Raw genomic sequence first — 23,644 nt, forward strand, 5'->3', positions numbered from 1 at the left:
ACTACAGTAGAGCGTCGTTTATCCGAAAGCTGGTTATCCGAAAGCATTCCAGTCGGCAAATTTAAATTTTCGCCAGTGCTGTGGCGCTGCAATCTTCGGCTATTTCTCGGGCTACTCAAATATTTTACGTTTCTGATACTAAATTAACATCTGAAGTATAATTTTTTATTGTTTTTATATTTTTCAATATATTTATTTTGTTTGTACAAAATAAAAAAAAAATAATTTTTAATGATACAATAGTCTTCGTTAGGCTTAACATTGACAAAAATTCAATGCGAAGTGACACGCAATGGAGAGAAATTTCAACATGGGATAAATTAATATATTTTTTCATACATGATTCGTTATCCGAACCACCAAAGTCCCCAGTTGATTCGGATAAACGACGCTCTACTGTATAATATATAAGATTAAGATTTCTTAGAATGGGAAGGCGAAAAAAACATAAGAATTAGTATAAAATTAGCTTGACACAGAAGTAAAGTTTTATTTTGTGTGAAGAGATTGTGTAATGATTTTTAAAAATATACAAGGGCTCTTTTTTAAATAAGGTTCGTTTGTGAATGAGAGTGAGAATGACACATGATTGCAACAGTGTGCATGAGCATCTACTTTCAGCATACTTTGCACATGTTTAGATGCCATTTGCAGCCATATCTTCTGTCTGTGTGCTGAACTGTATATATGTATATATTATTTAGACTTATAAAGTTTGATTTGCTTTGATTCTTTGATTTATATATATATATATAAATCAAAGAATCAAAGCAAATCAAACTTTATAAGTCTAAATAATATATACATATTTTAAGACTGAATTTTAAATACACCCACAAACCATACAAGCTATCTTAATTTAGAACTTGTTACTGAAAGTCAACTGAATAATTTGTAAATATATACACACAATAGAATCTGCTAACTGTAATTATTTTGGATTTTATCATCAATTAGTCAATAGCAGCAAGTGGATTAAATAACTGAAATAAAAATTAGTGGCAATTTTGGTTTCATTGACATTAAAAGAATATTAGAAGAGGGAGGAGGGAAAAAGGTATAAAAACTATAAAATACTCAATTCATCCAGTACAACATTGAAATAAGAAATTCAAGCAATTTAAGCTACTCTGCTGCAAGCAAATAATTAAAATGATTAACATTTGAAGCATTGTTTTAGTCTTAAGATATAAAAAGATTGCATTTATTGTCACTTGTTGAGACTGAAAGGTTTTTTAGAATTCAATACTCTCTCCCACATCAAAGGCAACCAAAAATTTTCTAAAATATTGTACACTACTACAAATCTTATCTTTCCATACTGAAGTATGTTCCTTTTTTAAATTAAGGTTGTATTGAAGTTTGCAGAAAAGCACAATTCATCAATTCACCAATGTGATAATGATAAGACATTGGACTGTAAAATAAAAAAAATGTTTATGTTGACTTTTTTTAAATACATATAGTAGGCATATACGAGGGTCGTCCCAGAAGTACCCGACCTGACATAGATGGCAGTACTTGTTTGAAAAAAAAACGACTGTGTTCGAAAGTATCAACCTTATAAAGCTTAAGTTTGAAGTTTGAAGACGTTACGTTGTATAGTATTTTTTTGGCAGCCATAAATAGTGAACAATCTCAGTGAATTTGTAAACATGGAAAAAATTTGTCATTGTTATGTGATACAATACTTTCATTTGAAAAGTTTCAGTCCAACCAATATTAAAGCTGAGCTAGATTCTACTCTGGGGGAGTCTGCTCCCTCGTTTACAACAATAAAATATTGGGTGGCAGAGTTTAAACGAGGCCGTACGAGCTGCCAAGACGAACATCATAGTGGTCAACCAAGTGAGGTGACCATGCCAAAAATGGTGAAAACAATCCACAAAATAATATTGGATGACAGTCAACTCAAAGTGCAAGAGCTAGCAGACATGGTAGGCATTTCAAAAAGTGCTGTACATCGCATTTTAACTGAAAATTTGGACATGAGAAAGCTGTGCGCAAGATGGGTGCTGCGTTTGCTCACAATGGGACAAAAACAGCGTCGTGAGGATGTTTCAATCGAGTCTTTGGCAATGTTTCGCTGCAACAAAGCCAAGTTTTTGCGTCGATTCATAACCATAGATGAAAAATGGGTCCATCACTTTACACCTGAGATGAAAGAACAGTCTAAACAATGAACTGAAAGAGGAGAATCAGCTCCAAAGAAGGCGAAAACAGTTCCATCTGCTGGCAAGGTCATGGCGTCAGTTTTTTGGGATGCGCCCAGGAAAAACAATCAACAATCAAGTATTATGCGAACTTATTGCAGCGCTTGAGTGATGAAATCAAGGAAAAACGGCCACAATTGGCGAAAAAGAAAGTGTTGTTTCATCAAGACAACGCACCAGTTCACACATCCGTTATTGCGATGGCCAAAATCAATGAGTTAAGGTTCAAATTGCTTCCTCACGCACCCTATTCACTTGATTTAGCCCCCTCGGATTATTTTCTCTTTTCAAACTTAAAAAAATGGCTTGGTGATAAAAGATTTGCCAACAATGAAGAGGTGGAGTCTGCGGTTGATGGCTATTTTGAGTAGCTCGACAGTTCTCACTATAAACAGGGGATCGAAGCTATTGTGCATTGCTGGAAAATGTGTATCGAGCTAAAAAAAGACTATGTCGAAAAATATAGATATGTTTTACCAAATTTTTTATGTCTTCTTTGTTAGGTCGGGTACTTCTGGGACTACCCTCGTATGTTAGTCTTATTTAAAAATCATCAGTCTTTTATCCAGATCACTCTGGCAACATTAGTTCAGATATGGAAAGATAAACTATTATTTTCAAGTAAAAAACAACTGATTATAATAATTAAAATTGTATAAGCATATTTTAACTTATTTGCAAGATGCAAATGTTTGCATAAAAACTAATTCTGATAATGTTAAATGACAAATAACCAATTACAAAATGCAGATTCTATTGTATATAATGTTTGCAAAATGCCTAGAATTTAAATATACATTCATATTGAAAAAAACCAAACAAAATATTTACCAATGGTGTTTGATTTTTTTTATTAATTTCACTCAATACTTCTGAAACAAAAGTTTCCCATCTGTTTCTATAGTCTTCTGGTAAATCTAAAAATATGAAGTAAAATGAATCAAGTTAATAAACTAAAAGATTTTAATATAATTCACTTCTTGCTAAAAGTAACATTTCTCTTCAAGAATTTAATTCATTAATTATATAATCTAAATAAAAAATAATAATCTAAAAGTTAGTTTATTACACAATACTTAAAAAAAAGAGAAGATAAAATGTAACATTACCAGTGAAAATCACAGGCATAAAAACAAATATAGGTAAATCTATACTAAATCTGGTTGAAAGGAGTATATTGGATTTACTGTTCAGACTCCAATATTTGTGAAATTTGCAGTAAGTAAATAAACAAACAAACTCTACAAATCAGTATTTAATGTAAGAAGCAGAAATTTTTATTTTCTGAATTTTTGTTATAACTGATGATAAATCAAAAGACAATGACACAAAACAAACTATCACCAGGTTTAAAACACAACTTTAACATAAATAAGTTTCCTTGAGTATTCAAAAATTGCAACATTTTCCAATGAAGGAGACACTGTAGTAAATAAATTATACTTTGAAATTATAATATGTTTTCAACACACCATATTAGTTTGTCAAATGAAATTTCCTTTTTGTTGTTTAATACTTTTGTAAGTTAAACATTAATATATTTATTTCGTAAAAATGTGAGCAAGAATGTGTAAATTACAAAACTAATTTTAAAAAATAAGAATGAATCTATGTAGAAAGTATTTTCTTTACTGCATTTTCTTAAACAAACATATCTCAAACCTGTTAAATAAGATTATCACATATCTGAAATGCTTATTTGCATAAGTGAATATATTTAAGTTTTTGATATCAAGCAATGTCTCTTAAAGTTTTAACTTCCATTACAGTATGACATTTGGAAAATTATTATTTTTATTTTAAATAATAAAGACCTAATAAAAACAAAATCCTAACCTATTATTTAAAGAATTGTTTGATTTATGCAATTTTTTTGATTAGTGAAAAGTAAGTTTCTCTTACATTATTTACATTTGTTCTATTTTTTTTTCGATTATAAATTTTAAACAATTTGATAAATTAAAACAAAAGTGTAAAAATTATTCTATACATGTTTCAAATATTAAAAAGCAATAAATTCTTTGTCAAAATAAAATCTAAATTTTATTTACAAAAATTTAAGAAAAATATAAATGAAATGATCATACAAACCTTTAATTTTACTTTTTATTAAATCACTATTGATTCCATTTTCTGCATTTTGAGCAATGTGATTTGCTATTTTGGTTAAATGACCCATATAACCTCGTCTATGTTTTCCTGGTTTTGTCCTAAATTATAAAAAAATGAAACTACATTATAAGAAAGTAACTATTGAAAATTAAAACTTTCTCATAAATTAAAATGATTTAGATTTTTGTGCACGTTACGGCCAAACCCAATTCAGGCCAAACGGGTTTATCCTACGCGTGTCAGGATATACTAGTTTAGCCCAGGACAATCTAGGTCAAACTAGTTAAGCCTAAATACTTTAGGCTTAACTAGTTTGACCTAGGCTGAACTGACTTAGAATTATTATTCAAGTATATTAATGGTTAAAATAAAATTAAAAGGCAATCAATTAGATGAACAATATCTATTCAAACATAGTCTACTTAATTATAAAAAACAGTATTGATTAGAAGTGACACAACACTTGTACAAAACTATAAAATAAAAATAAACTAATCAGTACTTCTCAGTTTGTATTTTTTTTTTTTTTTTTATTAAGCCATGCATTTTTAAAGATAATTAACTTTCAAAAATATTTTCAAAAATTCAAACAAAATAATAAAATTAATTTTTAGAGTCAAACTAAAATTAAAAATGAAATTATTTCTAGTTTGTAGTAGCAACACAATACAAACTCTGTGCAAGCTCTGTACAAACCAGTGACACACATCACAATGCTCAATAAAAAAGGAAAAATTAAACAACAATAATTATATTAGCATGAGAAGCACCATTCCTTGAGCTATAACTGATGATAACTTCAATCAATCAATTTGTGAAAAGACACCAGCATATTTAGATTTTAACATAAGCTACAATTTCATATAATAGTACTGGCAATTGGGTTGGTCAGGTTATTCCCCATATTCCCAATGATAAATTATAGAAGTTTCATTGAAGTTTCAAATTAGCAAGGGGAGGAAGAAGAGTCAAAAATAAAGATACTTTTTGTTTTATTTTTGACTAAGACTTCCTCCCTTTGCTAATTTGAAACTACATCAGTATAATAAGTCCTACTTATAAACAAGGCTTACATGGACAATATAAAAGTTGAAATATTAAGGACATAAGGCACAAAGAATTAATAAAATTATTCTAGAAAATAAAATCAGTAAACTTTGGAAAAAAAGACATTAACAAGTCATCAGTTCATTTAATAATTTCTATTAAGTTTATTATTATGTTTCAATTTAAATATCTTCAGAAAAAAAATAAATAAATTGAAATTTTAAAAAATCTGATAAAAGAAATTGTCAAATTATAACTAAAAAACCACCATATTCAAATTATCAGTTATAAAAGGCATTGCAATTTTCATTTATTTATTGTGAGAAAAATTCTTTTAATATCAAAACATTTACACCAGCTTAACACACACTTCCAATTTGCCATCCAAAATTAAAATTTTGAATTTGATATTTAACTATTCAAAACTTGTAATTTGGAATTTTTGCTGTGTTATTAAGTGATAACATGTAAGTGCAGCACCAAGTCTATATTTTGAATAAAGATTTATATTGAATATAACAAAGTTTAGTTTGTCTTGGTAATTGTGAACAATTTTATTATTTTCTATTACTACTGAGAATTTATCATAATATATATGAATAATGTTGGATAAGTTGTTGGAATGTATGAATATTGAATAATGTTGGATAAAGAAGAAAGTGGATAAAAGCAAGCATCTAACTAAATATTCATACTATATTTATTAATGCCTTCTTATCTGTAATTGTCTATATTGAAGATATTCAAAATTTTATCAATATAATTTTTAGAAGTTTAACAATAATGACTGTCACTATTCACCACCTTAACAAAATGAGAGAACCTAGTAGTTCCAATGAACCACAAAGCAATGCTGGCAGGAGCATAAGATATTACACAACAAATTCACACAAAAACACCCACATCTATTACAAAGCATAGAATGGTTGATCAGAAAAGATCAATCATATACAACAATCTTATTCCACAAACAATGCTTAACCTGCCCTGTGTTGTTCCCGAAAGTATTCATGTTGACGTCATTGACCTGCGTGGGTGATCCCAAATACAGTGGAACCCCTGTTAACAAACTTAATCCATTCCGCGACTCCGTTCATTAACCAAAGCAATTTTTCCCATAGAAATTAATGCAAATGCAATTAATCCATTCTAGTCTCCAAAATTTTTGTGATTTTATTTGTAATATACAGTAATTTTCTTTGATGAAAACATAAGAAAACGTAGTCTCTATCATTACAGCAACAAACATGTAAACTTTGTTTAATAAACTAGCACTTACATACCTTCATTTGTTTTAGTTGGTGGCAGAAAAGTGGAGATATACGAACCTTAATGCTTAAAAGGGGAATCCCCTCCAAAAAATAACGGGTAGCACTTCATTGGAAGATTCTTCGAGTTGAAGTCTCTTTCGGTAAAAAAAGCTACCAGTGGCTAAGTGGTCTTTGTACCTTGAACATGGGGAGTTCGTTCGTGGGTTCGCAACTCGCTCACACGGGCTGGCCACATGGAGTTTTCTGGGTTTTCTCCACGTCTGTAACGCCTAAATAGGGGCCAGTTTCCCTTAAAATCACCTCCCAGAAGGCATTCCCCTAGGCAGATCGCCGAAGTGTTGTGTTGACATAACTTAACAAACAAACAAACTCTTTCCATAAGGAACAAGAAATTGATCTAAAGTTGATTGTCTTACTATTTTAATCAAAATTTTTCTCAAATGCGATAGCGCATTGTCGTTTATATTGCGTTGTCGTTTTCCATTGCCACTATGACTTTTTTCTTTCTTGGATGCCATATTGATTAAATATATAAATCACAAAACTGAAAAAAGACGTATAGCACAAACACTTGGAAAAGCAATGCTTAACTCGCGAATGCCTAATACCAACTAAAATTTAACACAAAATACCGTTATGTTCGTTATCTGAGACAAAATTTTTGCAAAATATAAGTTCGTTAACCGATTTGGTCGTTAACCAGGACATTTGCTAACCGGGGTTCCACTGTATTTTCGTGTCTACATCAGAACGTTTTTGATACTAGATGTCGCTATGCATCACAATTTTTATATTAAAACAAACTTTTGAAATATAGTTTTTTTTGTTTCTATATTCTTTAATATATTTATTTTGTTTATGCAACATAAAAAAATAATTTTTTACGACACAGTAAACACAATTATTTAAAAAAAATTTTTTTTAGGCTTAACATCGACAAAAATTCAACACGGCGTCAAAAGCAACAGATAAAAATTTCAACATTGGATAGGTTAAAAACAAAACAAAGTTGCACAACAGATTCAGTACATCAACATATAAACACTAGATCACACAGATCAGACATTCATTGAAAGTACTCCAAATGCAGTCACTCATGAAAACATATACCTTATAATTAGACAGCAAATTTTAGGCAAATGCCTATTTTTTCCCTTTGCATATACATGGCTAAGATTTTGTATAAACACTTTTCATGAACATTTAGACAGAAACAATGGTATTTTATAACGTCTAAAAATGCTTATTTTGATGTTGCTGCCTATTTTTGCCTAAAACACAAAGTTTAGTTTGTTTTCACATTTTTAAAAAGTTTTTACTAATTTTTTGTTTCATTTTCCGCAAAGGTTTACTTTAATTCTTAAATTAAACTGCTTAAGTTTCATTTTTCTTCTGAAAATGCAATCAGACAAATTCATTTTTTTTAAAATTATTATTGATTATTTATATTTAAGTCCCAGTGAATGCATATCCCAAGCAGAAAAAATTAGAATGCAATAATAACAGAATAAATTACACCCCCGACGCAATTTTATAGTAATAAAGTTAAAACTATACAAAATATTTTAAAATAAATGCTTTTATTTAATAAATATAGTGTTAGAGATGCTTTATTTGTCATTTTTAGATAGCAGATTTTAGGCAAATGCCTATTTTTTCCTTAGCATATACATGGCTAAGATTTTGTACTAACTACTACAGTGAACATTTCTTCGATATCAAAAAACTTCTGGCCACTTTAGCGTACGATGCAGTTTGTGTAACTAAAGCCAAGAAAATTTTGAACGACATTTATTTTCAGAACAAGTTGGTGTACATAAAGTGTTATTTCACATTCATTGAAGATACTATTACTGCTCTTGAAAATAGTGGGAAACCTACATATGAACAAATTGATCTCCTCAACAGAGCAACCAGAAACTTTGTGATGCACTAGGCACTGCTGCAAAAGAAGTAAACAAAGAGTGCTTCAAAAGAGACTTAGATTAAAGTGCTCGTTTGTTGTGGCTGATATTTTGGCAGGAAAGAAGAGCAAAACTGAAAGTGAATTTCCAGTTCATCATCTTCCAAGGATGAAATACTGTCCATTATCTTCAGATGTAAAATTATTTTTCTCTGCGTATAAATTAATTCTCAGTGACAAATGTTGCAACTTTTCTATTGAAAATTTGGAAAAAGTGCTTGTAATATATTACGAAGCTAACTATGGGAAACAGAGCAAATAAAAAATGTAAAGATAATTGTTTGTCTACTTTTGTGTTTGCATCATTCTGAATACATACATTTTTGTTTGGAATACATATGTTAAATAAAAAATTCATCGTCCTGATAAGTAGGTTAATTGTTCGTTGTGCAAATTTTGACTGCCTATTTTTTGTTTATAAAGCCTAAATGATGCAATTTAAGAGCTTATGTTAAGTGCCTAAAATGCCACTTTTAAGGGTCTATATGTCCGCTGTCTACTTATAACATACACTAATAAAAACACTAAAATGACATTTATAACAAGTGACACTATATACACACAATTAATTAACATATTCACAAATTTATTTCAACAAACACTAAATAAAGAAGATTAGAACTCATACAAAGATCACAAATACCCAAAATACATCATCAAGTGGAGAAAACTACACTACCTAAATACACAAACACTACCAAAACATATTCAACCAGAATTAACATTTTAAGACACATTATTCTGATGCAGTCACTGCAGTTACTTAACATGGTCTTAAACTACAATCAAACACACAACCGAAACAGATAAATGTGTTTGGCAAAGAATGCTAAGAACACAAATACCTAACATTTAACAACAATTGAGCAGACTGATGATAAAAAAAACAATGAAATAGTTAGAAAAATATTCAGGAAAATTAAAACACACACAGCATGAACAACACAATAAACATGCACAGGAATACAGTTACACACTCAAACTGTCTGCTAAGTCACAGGCTTAACTTATACAAAACTTTTATGCTGCAAAAACAACAAAAATTACTCACAAGCAAAGAAGTACTTTTCTACAGACACCCATCTACCAAACACACCACACAATGGTATTAAAAAAAAAAATGACTGCTCTTTGGTCCAATCCATTAACACAAAAATAAAACAAGCTGGATCAAACAGGAAGAAGATAATATGTATGAGATGTTAATCATGCTATGTTGAAATAAACATACATGACATCCAACATGCAGTATAAAGAACACAGTTGAAAGACACCTGGTGCAGACAATATTTACAATTCTGGAAAGTTTCAGAGATGACTTCATTCAAGCTAAAAAATATTCATTTCCTACACCATTTAGGTTAAACAACACTAAATATGGCTACAAAATTAAACCATAATACAATACAATTCTCTCTCCTCATGAAGTGTACTTGGATGATATAAAAATACACAACCAGACAGGCTCAACTATTAATAAATCACCTGTTACATTTTACATATTCTACTGACATTCAAATGGAGTTTGGCCTAGACCATGGGTGGCCAACAGTTTTTGCCCCCGGGCCGGATTAAAAAGAAAACTTTTTCCACGGGCTGAACTCAAGGCTGCCCTAGGAAGATTTTGAGATGGTGGGAGATCTCATTGTGGTGTCACCCCGTAGAGACTGAATTGTAGACAGACATTTCAGATACATTTTTCACATTATCATGCTTTATCAACACACTGTGCTGTACTTACGAGATTTGTAACGGAGGGTTAACTCCAAACGCATAGTGAGTTGTTAACCTTTTCTTTTTTTAAGGTATTATTCATCATCAAGCTATTTGGACTTCAGTACCTAATATTGAAAGGTTGATTGCGGGAAACATAGATTCATTAGATAGGCCGGATCTGGCCCGCGGGCCCTATGTTGGCCATGCCTGGCCTAGACAAATGCAGTATACTTCACATAGAAAAAGGATTTCTGAAGAATGATGATATTGTACTTGAAAATGGAGAAATCATTGAATTTGTGGATGTGGTCAGTCTATCTATATTTAGAATTCCAACAGGCCAAACTCACAGAACACACACATAAAACAGACTAACAAAAAAAAAATTAAACTCAATACTAATAAGCAATTATTTATTGTGACATTATTACAATGCCAGGCTCCAACTTTTAATAATATTTTTAAAATTTATTTAATTTAATATATGCTCTCCACTTCAAATTAGTAGTGGTTTGTCGGTCATCTAACTAACTCCTTTCAGGGGAAAACTTTTGAATTCAATAACGTGACTTTTAGTTTGCATCAGAAGTTCGTATATAATTAATTAGGGCCTCCTGCCTCTAATATTTCCATATCTGGACTTGGCTTTCATCTATCTAACTCTGTTCTTAAGATAAGGAAGAATGGACAGACAGATGACAGTAAGAATTTACAGGTCTACAATTTTTTAAAATTGCAGCCCAATAACACAGCTGAATACAAAAGAAACATTTAAAGCAATCAACATACACAGTGACCTAGTACTGACATTTTCTTTAAGAGGAAATATGAGGCCTCAGCTATTTTGAACCTGCACTACAATTAAATACAGACACCACAAGAGTTTTTCTACATAAAACAAACATCACAATTATACAAAGATGTAACTCTTAAGACAAAAATAGTACATAAACTTACTCAACATTGACCTGGATCTAACACAATTCACTAAATGCACAAACATCAGGTCATCTTGGGTTCAGAATGAGCTCCAAGGTAGGCATCCCAAAGATCTCAGCCAAGATCATGTTAACAGAACTACATCAAAGGCACCTATAAGTCATCTAGCTTATGGGTGCCTTTGGAAAGATAGAAGGGTTCATGATTGCCGCATAAGACGATCATAATTAAGATCATAAGACAAGACCAGAAACTAGAGAAAGCACATTTTAAAAAGAACATTCACAGATGACACTTGCAGTAAATACTACATAATGCACTAGACTATACAAACATATCACATCAGTTTGCAAGCTTTTAACACAAACTGACTACTTGACATAACCAAATGGCAGTATTTTGGAGTGAAGCATAGAGCCAGAGCCCAGAGCAGTAGAGCAGAACTGAAGCACAGCTAGTTTTGATTGGTCCACTGCTCTAGCTTTTTTTTTATGAATACTTTTGACATTTAGCAAGAATGCTATCATGCAACAATCATTAATTATTCATGTAATGACCATTAATTTAAATGCAGTGTGAACGTGAATGACAAATACTCAATGAAGTTTCATAAAAAGTGAAATATTTAATAATTTAATAAAAAACAAATTTATATTACAACCATATATGTCCTAAGTATGGATTATATAAGGTTGTAATATGTATGCATGGATAATATGTTAGGTGTTTATTGTGTTTGTTGTTTTAGTTGGCATGGGTAAATTCAATTATGGCATTATCATCAACAAAGGAAAAATTAAAACTGCTCTCCATGACAATTAGCTGATTTACAAAAGAGAATTTAAATAATATTTTCATCTTTGAATCTGAAAATAACAATAAAAAGTCAGCAACATGCAAGGTGAATAAGGAAGTGAATGATGAACTCAAACAATGCAAATTTAACTTCATGACTAGTGTGAGATCAGCCGGGGTTACAAAGTAAGTATACTCTTGTAACACTTAATCGGCACTATTCTGTGAGAATAGTTCTCCGAGTTTCGGATCGAGAGATCCGATCTTATGTCAAGATTCGTTTGACCGGGAGGGCGGTAATATTTAGGGAAAAAGGGATTCAAGACTGAGGTCTTTATCCCAAATGTCAGGGTCCCGACACCAGTTAATCTTATTATACGCGGATTAACACGCGTAAGAGATCTTATTACGATTCAAATTAAGAGCCATATCTTATATAAAACAAACAAAAGTAAATTTAATGATTCTATAAGTAAAACTAATACAAATATCGATGAACAAGGGATAATAATACGACAATTAAGATACACAATATAGGCATAGACTTATACTATACTGATGCGCGATTGAGAGAGAGCTCACAAAATCGTTATAAAACATACGACCTGTTTAGTTGTCGTTCGCCTTCTTCTCTGTATGCAAGGGACACTTTGGAGATAAAGTTCATTTACTTCTTCGTATGGGAGATCAATATGTGCACAAAATCCAAGTATGTTTTCTAAGTGCTAACTCTGGAATTATTCTGTATGTGACTCCTCTAAGGACGTTGGTCATCAGGAGGGCACTCTCTACGTCTGTCGATGAACTCCCCGAATTCTGACAAATTCCCTGTATATCTTCTGAATTTCGACCAATCATCGCCAGTAACTCTTTCATGAGAACGGATGAAGGGGGAATGAATGAGGGGTAACCATTTCCCATCTGAGTGGGATTTTAACCAGATAAGGGAAAGTCAGAGGATGTTCTAACTTCTGTGAAAGGAATAACATCTGTTGTCTGCCTTTTCCCACGTTAAAACAGTATTTTTCTCACCAACAATGAAGTAATATTTGGTGACAATATTTAACATAATTAACAAATTATTAATTTAGACCCAGGGTCCTTTCAGGTCTCACACTAGCAAAACAAGAAATATTGTAAAAAAATTTTATCTTTGGTAGCATATAAAACCTAATCATCTGAAATGTATAAAGCTCTGATTAAAAGGAACGAAGAAGAAGATAAAGCAAGGATTTCCATGACAGAAATGTTTAGATTCTGAAGAAAATAGTATCCTCTAATAAAAACTCCAATATGAACTAATTGAAAATTAATTCATATTTCAATTCATCAGGGGTTATAGTTATCATGGATGCTGACACTTTTCAGGAAGATCTTGTGGAAATGGTTTGTTTGAGTGCAACATTCCTTACTACAGACTTGAGAACAAAGGATTCCAAAAAATTGAAGATGAACTAGGTTGACAACTTAGAATTTCAACAGGACATGATGCAGTTTGTCATTTGCTTATCAGCACATTTTAGCCTGATATTTGTGATTTTTGATGTTTCTGCAAGAGCTGATCTTACAGAAACATCAAAATTGAAAAAGTTATGCTATTTAAAGATAGCCAAGACACCCATAGAAACAGTTTCTTATAGTCAATACGCAGTTTACAAAAGAAAAATAAAGCTGTTATAAAAAGACTGGATATTATTGATACTGCAGAATGGCATAATTCTTTGTATGTGAAAACCAGTTAAACTACCCAAACTTTTAGACTAAAAAAGTTAGACTGGTATTTAAAGTGATTCAAATTACCCAGAAAGCATTCAAGTCACTTGTGGATATACATGATGCAAAATGATTACTTAAGCAATTCCAAGTGATCATTTTCCACTCTAAACTTAATATTAAATGACTACAGATTAAAAATGAAAGATAATTTACTTTCTGCTATTTTAGTTTATAAAATGAATAACGACGTTGTAACTTATTACTATGAAATAAAATTTAATAAATTTTTAAAATTAAATATCTTTTTTAAAATGTTTTTTCTTAGAGGGTAGAGCAATGATGGAATGAGCATTTTATACCAGAGTGGAACATGGAGCAGGTATTGTAATGCCAGAGCAAAGCTGGAGCAGAGCAATAAAAATTGATTTGCTCCAAATGCATGCCAAATAGTATATACTAGTAGCCCGGGACGCCCCCTAGTGGGCGTTCTTTACAAATTTCCATGAGGCACGGTTCCTTTGACTTTTTTGTTCCTATCAATATGCTGTACAGCTCTGTTAAAGTTCCAATGGTAAGAGTTACCCTCCGAATGAAGAGGTGGCGACCCCCCAAACTGTAGCCCCTGTGCGAACAATAAAGTCAAAGGAACCATACCCCTACTCGCGACCCTTCGCGAGATATAAGCCCCTGAAATAATAAATTCCTATTACAAATATACTGAATTATTTATATTGTTATATTGACCAAATAATAATTTATGGGCCAAATGAATAATAATAATTCATATTGTTAATTTAAATAAGAATTAAAATTGTTAATTTGAATGTTTGAAATATGACACACGATAGGAGCGCCTCTAGTGTCTGTTATCAAACGGTTACGGGACAGACGGACACTTTGAATGGGTTATATATATAGATAATACATGAAAAGCTTGAACACAAACTTATGCACACCCAAAAACCATACTACAAATACACACCATAGACAGTCATATAAAACAACACAAAATACATACTATGACCATGGATAATCATGGGTAAAACAATCCATCACAACAAGCCTGATATCACATTCATTAACAAACAAATCAAAAATCACATACAATGTAGCATACACATCATACTGTACCACATTCTGTACACTATACATAAATCTTGAAACATTAAGGCTTTTCAACAGCACATACATCACACTACAAAAGACTGCCATACTAATCATATCACACAGCGAGGAAATTGTTAAAGACAAACATACACAAAACATTTTTTTCATAAGTTATAATATGCCTTGACCATATAGTCAGGCATAGCACTAGACACTGGGTATATATGCTGAGTATTATAAACTCCAATCTTATAATATAATCAAGATGGGTTAATGATAATGATAATAATAAGCAGCACAGAGCCCAAACAGTTAAGAGTTGAAAGTTGAAATTTGGTACACAGTGTACATTCTTGTAACATACCCTAAGAAGAGATTTTTTGAAACTTCCTCCTGAGAGAGAGAGATAGGGTTAACCCTACCTCTCTCCTTTGCAGGAGGAAAGCCCTGCAGCAGGTTTACCCTGAAAAAACTTGGTTTCTACTATACTACTTTAAATGTGTTTTTTTTTTTTTTTGCATTTTTGACTGCGTTTTAGTAGGGATATGCCATGAAATGCACATTAAGACGAGATTTTTGGAAATTCAACTCTCTGAGGGAAGAGGAGGAGAGAATTTTAGTCAGTATAAAGTGTAAATAATAAAGAAGGAAAGTAAATAGTGACACATATAGTATACATTTTGAAAATTAATAAATATTTTAATCATTTCCACTCTGGGTAACTCAAACAATAAATCCAAAATAAACAAATTTGAATAAATATTTGAATTTGTTCCAAATTCAAGAAATTTGAAATATAATATTCCAAACAAGATTTTTTAGATTTTAGAATTTAAAATTAAGGTTATCATCAAGTAAGTTAATTCTCCATTATAATGAGAATTAACTTACTTGCCTAAAGGAATGCCGGGCACATCATATTTGTTAAAAACTGATGAATTTACTTTAGTAATTATTTCATTACGAATTTGGTAAAAGACGTCAAAAATTGTAGCAATACCTTTACTTTTTTCTATTACAGTCGACCCCCCTATAATTACGGTCCCTATAGTTACGATTCCTATAAAACTACGAAAAAATTGCTACAGATATCCATAAAAAATAGTAAAAGTTCCCTATAAACACCTCAAACGTCATCGGGAAGCCGAACTACTTTCCCGCCGTCCGTAGCGCCACGCTACGGAGAGATTTCTATCGTCTGGACAGTATTATATAAATTATATATAAATTAGGTACTGTACATATAATTATATATTAATTATATATAAATTAGGTACTGTATATATAATTATATATTAACTTATTGTAACTTTGTTATAATTAAATATATAATTTCCGCCGTCTAGCGTGGCGCCACGCTACGGAGATTTTTACGCTAACTATCGTCTGTCAGTATGTAAATTAGGTACCGTAAGTCTAATACAGTACTGTAATTTTATACATTTCTTGTGAAAGAAACATTTCTTATTCAACGGCGATTAAAATTATTTATATTAATGATGTCTCCGAAGTTCTACGAAGTTTTCACAGAAAAATAAGTTGTTAGAAATCGGCCGCTCTTTGCTGAGCTGTTCCGCGACGAAAACAATGTTGAGCAATGGCAATGTCGAATGGTGACACTCGGTAAGTAATCCTACAATTTTTTGTTTATAGCGTAGTTTATACGGATTATTCCCAAAAAATATATACGTATTTTGGAAATGTTGAGTCGGATTAGTCTAGAATCGATTAATTTTATGGAAGAAAATCTTTCAAACAGCCGTAGTCCGTAAACTTGACACGTGTCGGGTTGTGATTGGAAGGATTCGTAAGAAAGCGGATTCCTAGAGAATGGAACGTATCTCTATCTTATAGGGGGGGGTCGACATTATCTTTAAATTCTACTGATAACATTTTGGGCATGCAAGTGATTTTGTTAAATTTTCAATTGCTTCTAAACTAATAATTCTATATCCACGACATTGATTTTCCAAACATGTGGCTGTCTCCTTGAAATATTGCTGTTTTTGATATGAAGTTGATCCTATATTTTCATCAAAATTATTTGGTGCCTTTAATTCTTTGGAAAATGTAGAATTTTCTAAATTCTCTTGACCGTATTTTCAATAATAAATATAATAATAATTATTATAATAAAACAGACTTACTGTTCTTGTTCATTTTCTTCCCAAACATCTAAAACTCTTTGGACTAGTCTATATTCATTAAATACCTAAAAAGTAATAATTTTGTTAGTTTTTTGACAGACATTTATTACTACTTTAGATGTAATTACCTGATCTAAAAGTGGATGAACTTTGTTTCCTTCTTCATCAGTGGTAGGTTTATTTGTAAGAATGCGACCAATTGATTGTTCAACTTGTGTATGTAAAAAATTATTCCACGTGTAGGTAAAAAATAAATCCTGTAAATAGTGTTATTTTCATTATTAAATAAATAATTACTATATTATTGTGTTTTATAATTGAGAAACTATTATAAATGTATACTTATTGAATTTATACAGTATTAGAAGAGCATATTGATGAATACAAGATTCATCATAAAATATTTTCTTTGGATTAAACAATGTTGAAATCAGACTACAAATAATAGCCTCAGATAGTGTAAGATCAGAAAAAAAAACTTGCATGTCAACATTGTTAAATTTCTGTAATGCTAAAGATTTAAAAATCTAGTTTGATATCATCATTAGTAAGAAGAATTCTCAAACAACATTATAAAAGAAAATTAAAATCAGAATTAATAAGTTATGCCAGAAACTGCAATATCAAACCAAGTTTTTTTAACAGACTTGTGTGAGTGTGAAAGATGTTGGAGTAAGAAATAATCAGAACACAAATGATCCAATTTTCTGAATCTTGGAAACAGTCAAAAGAACTTTATTATTGAATTAGCATAAGAAAGATTCTAGTTTTTAAAATATGAATTTCAAATATTTTGATTTCTATAAAACCTTTCAAGTGGACACATGGGCATAAATTATACTAAAATCGACCAAAATATCAATTTCTGAATTTTCCAATTATATGTAGTTTTCTATGTCAAAATCTAAAACTTTCCAAAAATACGAAATAATAAGGTCAAAATTAATAAAAAATAAAATAATTTACTACAATATATCATCATCTATTTTTTCTAAAACTGCCATTTTAGTCAAATTTTGAACGAGTCATAATCGATACTTTCAAGATGATATACAGTAGAGCCTCGATTATCTGACTCAATTGGGGACTGGGGTTGGTCGGATAATTGAAAAGTCAGATAACCGAAAAGTATGAAAAAATCCATTATTAGTGTAGTATATTATTATATCCCATGTAATTAGTATATTAGTATATCGCTATTAACCTATTTTGCGTTAAATTTTCCTCCATGTTAAGCCTAACAAAACTTTTTAAAATAATAATCGTCGCTATTGTATCGTTAAAAATTAGAAAATTAAGCCTCGTTTAAATACTGACCCCCCCTTTCATGGTCAAATGAGTGTTGCCAGCTAAAACACGTAAAAATAATATTAAAGAAGCCAAGAAATAGCCAAATATTGTAGCGCCACATCACTAGCGGACATTTGAAATTTGCCGACTAGGACGGTCAGTTAATTGGGGGTCGGATAATCAAGGCTTATATTGTATATCATTCGAAAGCTTGTCTCTTCGTCTTTCCTGCTCTCAACTTCGTTTAGACAAAGGAGCAGTCTTGTTCATAGTTATAAGCTTTTTTTCTGGCTAAACTTTCAATGTTATACTTGCTGTGATTGTTCAGAGGAAATTTTCATGACTGCCTATTGGTTATTACCAATGCGCTTGTAAGTGTGTTTTGTCACTATTGACTAGTAGAGTGTTATGTTATTTTTTGAGCATTTACTAGTTATTTATCTGTGTAAAATCAACATTTTTTAGTTTTTAAAGGTTTTTTTTTTTATTTAAATAATTATGCCACATACAAAAGATTGACAAAACAAATATTTGGACTGAGAAGGAAAGGAAAACTGTGAGGTCAGAGTGGAGGAAGACAGCCAAAACAAATACATTTCGAGAAAAACATGAACATTGCAAATGACAGTCAAGAGAATTTAGAAAATTCTACATTTTCCAAAGAATTAAAGGCACCAAATAATTTTGATGAAAATATAGGATCAACTTCATATCAAAAACAGCAATATTTCGAGGAGACAGCCACATGTTTGGAAAATCAATGTCGTGGATATAGAATTATTAGTTTAGAAGCAATNGCACCAAATAATTTTGATGAAAATATAGGATCAACTTCATATCAAAAACAGCAATATTTCGAGGAGACAGCCACATGTTTGGAAAATCAATGTCGTGGATATAGAATTATTAGTTTAGAAGCAATTGAAAATTTAACAAAATCACTTGCATGCCCAAAATGTTATCAGTAGAATTTAAAGATAATAGAAAAAAGTAAAGGTATTGCTACAATTTTTGACGTCTTTTACCAAATTCGTAATGAAATAATTACTAAAGTATATTCAATGGTTTTTAACAAAGTAAATAAAACTTCTAACATTAATACTTTGGCTGTAATATAAGCAAAATAATGGTTTTGGATATACTAGATTAACAAATTTTTTTTCTGGGATGAATATTCCAAGATCTTTCCATCTGAAAACCTTTCAATCAATCTCTAAGACAGTTGATAATGCAATATCTGAAGTTTTAAAAGAAGAACATTTTCAGGAAGTTGCTAAGATTATAAAAACTGAATATAAAAAAGTGGATGAAGCTAATGATGATAATGATAATATTGCTGTTAGTTATGATGGTACATGGCACAAGTGAGGTCATTCATCATAATTTGGGATTGGCGCTGTTACTGATATTCTGACAGGTCTTGTTCTTGATTTTGCTGTCATGAGCAAGTATTGTCATGGTTGGTGCTTAACCCTTTCAGTTCTTAGCCCAAGTTAACTCGGGCAGGTTACATAGCGTTATAGAAAACTTGGTCCTTTCGGCCCCCAATTTTTTTTTTTTGGATTTTAGGAATGTTTTTTAAGTCTCCAAATGTTTTCAAAAATTTTACCTGCACGAAAAAATTTTATCGCGATTTTAATTTACCTTTAATGACGCACAATTAACGCTTAATTGTTTTTTAATGGGATTTTTTAATCAAATTTAATTAATCGTTCTAAAGTTGTAGTGCACGAATTTTACTTTGGTAAAGTTATTTAAAGCTACTTTCTGATATCAAAAACGACCTACAATAGTTTTTTAATTTTTTTAAATAATATATTTTATTATATATATGTTTAATTAAGTTGGGGGGGTTGAAAATCGCAATAAAAATTTTAATTTTTTAAAAATATACGGCCAGCTAGTATTCACCCTAATTTAAACCCTTCACCTCCCGAGACTTCCGAGAATGTCCTGGAAAATCCAACACCAGCTGTTCTCAAGGTCATCCAGCTGTAAACACAATAACTCATCAGGGTCAGATTTCACAGAAAGGCGAGACAATGGAAAATAAAATTTGAAGGTTTTTCTTCAAAATTAATGCATTTCTTTTGTTTTTTTTCAGTTATAAGTATTTTTTATGTTTAATTACATTAATATCAAAAATTGCTGGGAACTAAAAGGATTAAAAAAATCAAATCCTAAAAAATTTGAAAATCATGACTATCAAATAAATTACAGTGGATCATCAGGCACCATGGAAATGGTAGCAGCTTACAACTATTTGGATACTCAATAGAAAAACATGGACTTTGATATCTGACTGTTCTTTCTGATGGTGACTCCAAAACATATCGTAAGTTACAGAAAAATAATATTTATGGTGACAATTACAGCCCATTTCAAAATTAAGAACACACCCAACATTTTTCAATAACAAAAACATTAACAATTGTAATGTATTTATTATATTAGTATGTTGTTTACGACATCAATTTAAACATTTTCTGAAATTTTTACAGCAATCTGACAATTACAGAAACAATTATCAGAGATTTTCAATTTTTGAGTGTTTCAAAAGTATAAACACAGGTGAATAAAATTAGTATAATTTTTTTTATTACTTATTAGTTTAATTAGTTGTCACCAGAGGGGAGTATCATTCATTATTAAAAACATGGCACCAATTTTAAATGATTTTTATGATTTAAAGCAATGCCTTGTGGAAAAACACTAACAGAGTTGGAAATAAGTGAAATTTACCAACTAAAAGGATTAGGATGATCTCTAAGACAAATTTTGGCAGCTATAAATCCATCTACACGTGCTATGAGAAATGTGTTAACTCAGGGTGAAAATTGTGGCAGAAATAAGCAATGTGGAAGGCCTAAACTCATTACACCTAGAAACGAAAGACAGGTTTTTCAACTACTGACAGTCAACAAGTTATCTATCAGAGAAGCAGCATCAACATTGCCAATTGCAGTTTCACCAGCAACTGTATGGAGATGTATGCATAATTATAAAAATGCAAAATTTACCAAAATGACTGCCAAACTGAAATTAACATAATTGCACAAAACAGCTAGATTAAAGTGGGCCAAAGACAAGATGACATGGAAAGAGGAATGGAAACAAATAGATGAAAAAAAGTGGAATTTGGATGGATCTGACAGTTATAGTCACTACTGGCATGATTTGAGGAAGAACGAAGAAGTCAGAATGAGCAGACAGCAAGGTGGAGGATCTGTGATGGTGTGGGCAGGATTTGGATGGGGAGGTAAAACAGATATTGTATTTATAGGAGGTAGAATGAATTCAGAAAAGTATCAAGAACTGTTGTATCAAAATTTAATAACTTTTGGACCACTTATTGTGGGAGAAAACTGGCAATTCCAACAGGATATTCATACATCAAAGTCAACTAAAAATTGATTTGCTGAAAAAAATTTACTTTAATTGATTGGCCATCACGGAGCCCTGATATGAACCCGATAGAAAATATTTGGGGCATTATGAGTCATCTTGTTTATGGCCAAAACAGACAATACAATACTGTAAATTATTTGAAATTAGCTATTATTGATTATGGATTATTGGGAAAATATTAAACAAGAACAACTTCAAAAACTAGTAAAACGTATGCCTGATAGAATATTTGAACTAATTAAATCAAATGGTGGACCTACAAAATATTGAAACATCACAAATTGTTTTTTATGCATATGTGTTTATACTTTTGAAACAATCAAAAATTGAAAATCTGTGATAATTTTTTTTTGTAATTGTAAGATTGCTCTAAAAATTTCAGAAAATGTTTAAATTGATGTCGTAAATAACATACTAATATAATAAATACATTACAATTGTTAATGTTTTTGTTATTGAAAAATGTTGGGTGTGTTCTTAATTTTGAAATGGGCTGTAATTGTCACCATAAATATTATTTTTCTGTAACTTACGATATGTTTTGGAGTCACCATCAGAAAGAACAGTCAGATATCAAAGTCCATGTTTTTCTATTGAGTATCCAAATAGTTGTAAGCTGCTACCATTTCCATGGTGCNAAATTGATGTCGTAAATAATATTTTAATATAATAAATACATTACAATTGTTAATGTTTTTGTTATTGAAAAAAGTTGGGTGTGTTTATAATTTTGAAACGGACTGCATATAATTAGCAAAGAAGAATGTATAAATCACGTTTCAAAACAAATGGGTTCAGCACTCAGAAAATTAAAAGAAACAAGTAAATTGACTGGAATAAATTTAGGAGGTAAAGGTCGTCTCACAAATGAAAAAAACAGAAAAAAGAATTATTATGGACAAGCATTAAAAAATAATGCACCAGACATTGGAAAAATGAGAAATGCTGCTTTTGAATCCCTTTTTCATATGATTTCAACAGATGAAGAGCCATATCACACATTTTGTCCCACCGGCATCCAGTCTTGGTGTTATTTTAAACAAGCTCTCGACGATCCATCTGAAAAATGAAAACACACCCACACTTCCAAAATAAATTGGTGAAGCTCTTTTGCCTATATAGAAATGACTAACTAATCAAGAACTTTTAAAAAGATGTACTAGAAATAAGACCCAAAACAACAATGAAAGTCTTCATTCACTTATTTGGCAAAAGTGTCCTAAAATTAATTTTGCATCATTAAAAACAATTTTTACACTTCCTTGGCCATTATACAGTTTAATAAGGGTCCTATTAAATTATTAAATTAAGTATTCCTATTGGAAATTATCATCTGAAAGCAGTAACTTTTACATTGAAAAGGAAATTATCTGATCTAGAGTCAAGTGAAAAGGCCAAAAAACACAGGAAAGAAAAAACATGAAAAGGCTGAAAACAAGTGATAAAAATGATGTTACAGAGAGTGTAGTATAAAGCAGGAGCTTTCTAAAGCAGAATTAACAATTTTATATGCATAATTCTGTTTCAAAACTTTAAACTTGTTTTTCTCAAATTGTGATTTTTGTTGATTTTAAACTTTTGGGAAATCTATAATTTAAGAATTGCTGGATGTAAATTTGTGAAATTTGGCACATATCAGCACTAATATGTATGGAAATGGGCCATGTACTTTATTTTATATAATGCTTATAAATTTACTTAATCATTTTTTTATATTAATATACAGATTCTGAAATATTTGGTATTAAAAGTAATTTAAGTAGTATTAAATATATTTATCTCATACACCAAAAACACTTATTTTACCCTTTTCCTATAACATTATAGATTAATTTAATAACTAGAATATTAGATATTTATCTATCACTTTTTAGAAATAGATTTCCTTGGGGCAAAACAAAAAAAAATTAATTTTTTTTT

The 23,644-nt window shown here is 30.6% G+C and overlaps 1 protein-coding gene across 1 annotated transcript in view; it reads right to left on the reverse strand.

Annotated features, from left to right (window-relative positions):
* The window catches only part of LOC111640336 (serine/threonine-protein phosphatase 6 regulatory subunit 3-like), a 59,968-nt gene that overhangs the window by 20,715 nt on the left and 15,609 nt on the right, over nucleotides 1-23,644 (reverse strand). The window contains exons 5-8 of the mRNA XM_023386349.1: nucleotides 17,155-17,283; nucleotides 17,027-17,091; nucleotides 4,305-4,423; nucleotides 3,045-3,130 (exon numbers count right to left, since the gene is read on the reverse strand). Coding sequence (XP_023242117.1) covers nucleotides 3,045-3,130; nucleotides 4,305-4,423; nucleotides 17,027-17,091; nucleotides 17,155-17,283 — 399 coding nt within the window. The remainder of the gene's footprint in view (nucleotides 1-3,044; nucleotides 3,131-4,304; nucleotides 4,424-17,026; nucleotides 17,092-17,154; nucleotides 17,284-23,644) is intronic.

The sequence above is a fragment of the Centruroides sculpturatus genome, unplaced genomic scaffold (genome assembly GCF_000671375.1).
Source record: "Centruroides sculpturatus isolate CEXI.00-Female unplaced genomic scaffold, Cexi_2.0 scaffold1308, whole genome shotgun sequence".
Taxonomy (NCBI): Eukaryota; Metazoa; Arthropoda; class Arachnida; order Scorpiones; family Buthidae; genus Centruroides; species Centruroides sculpturatus.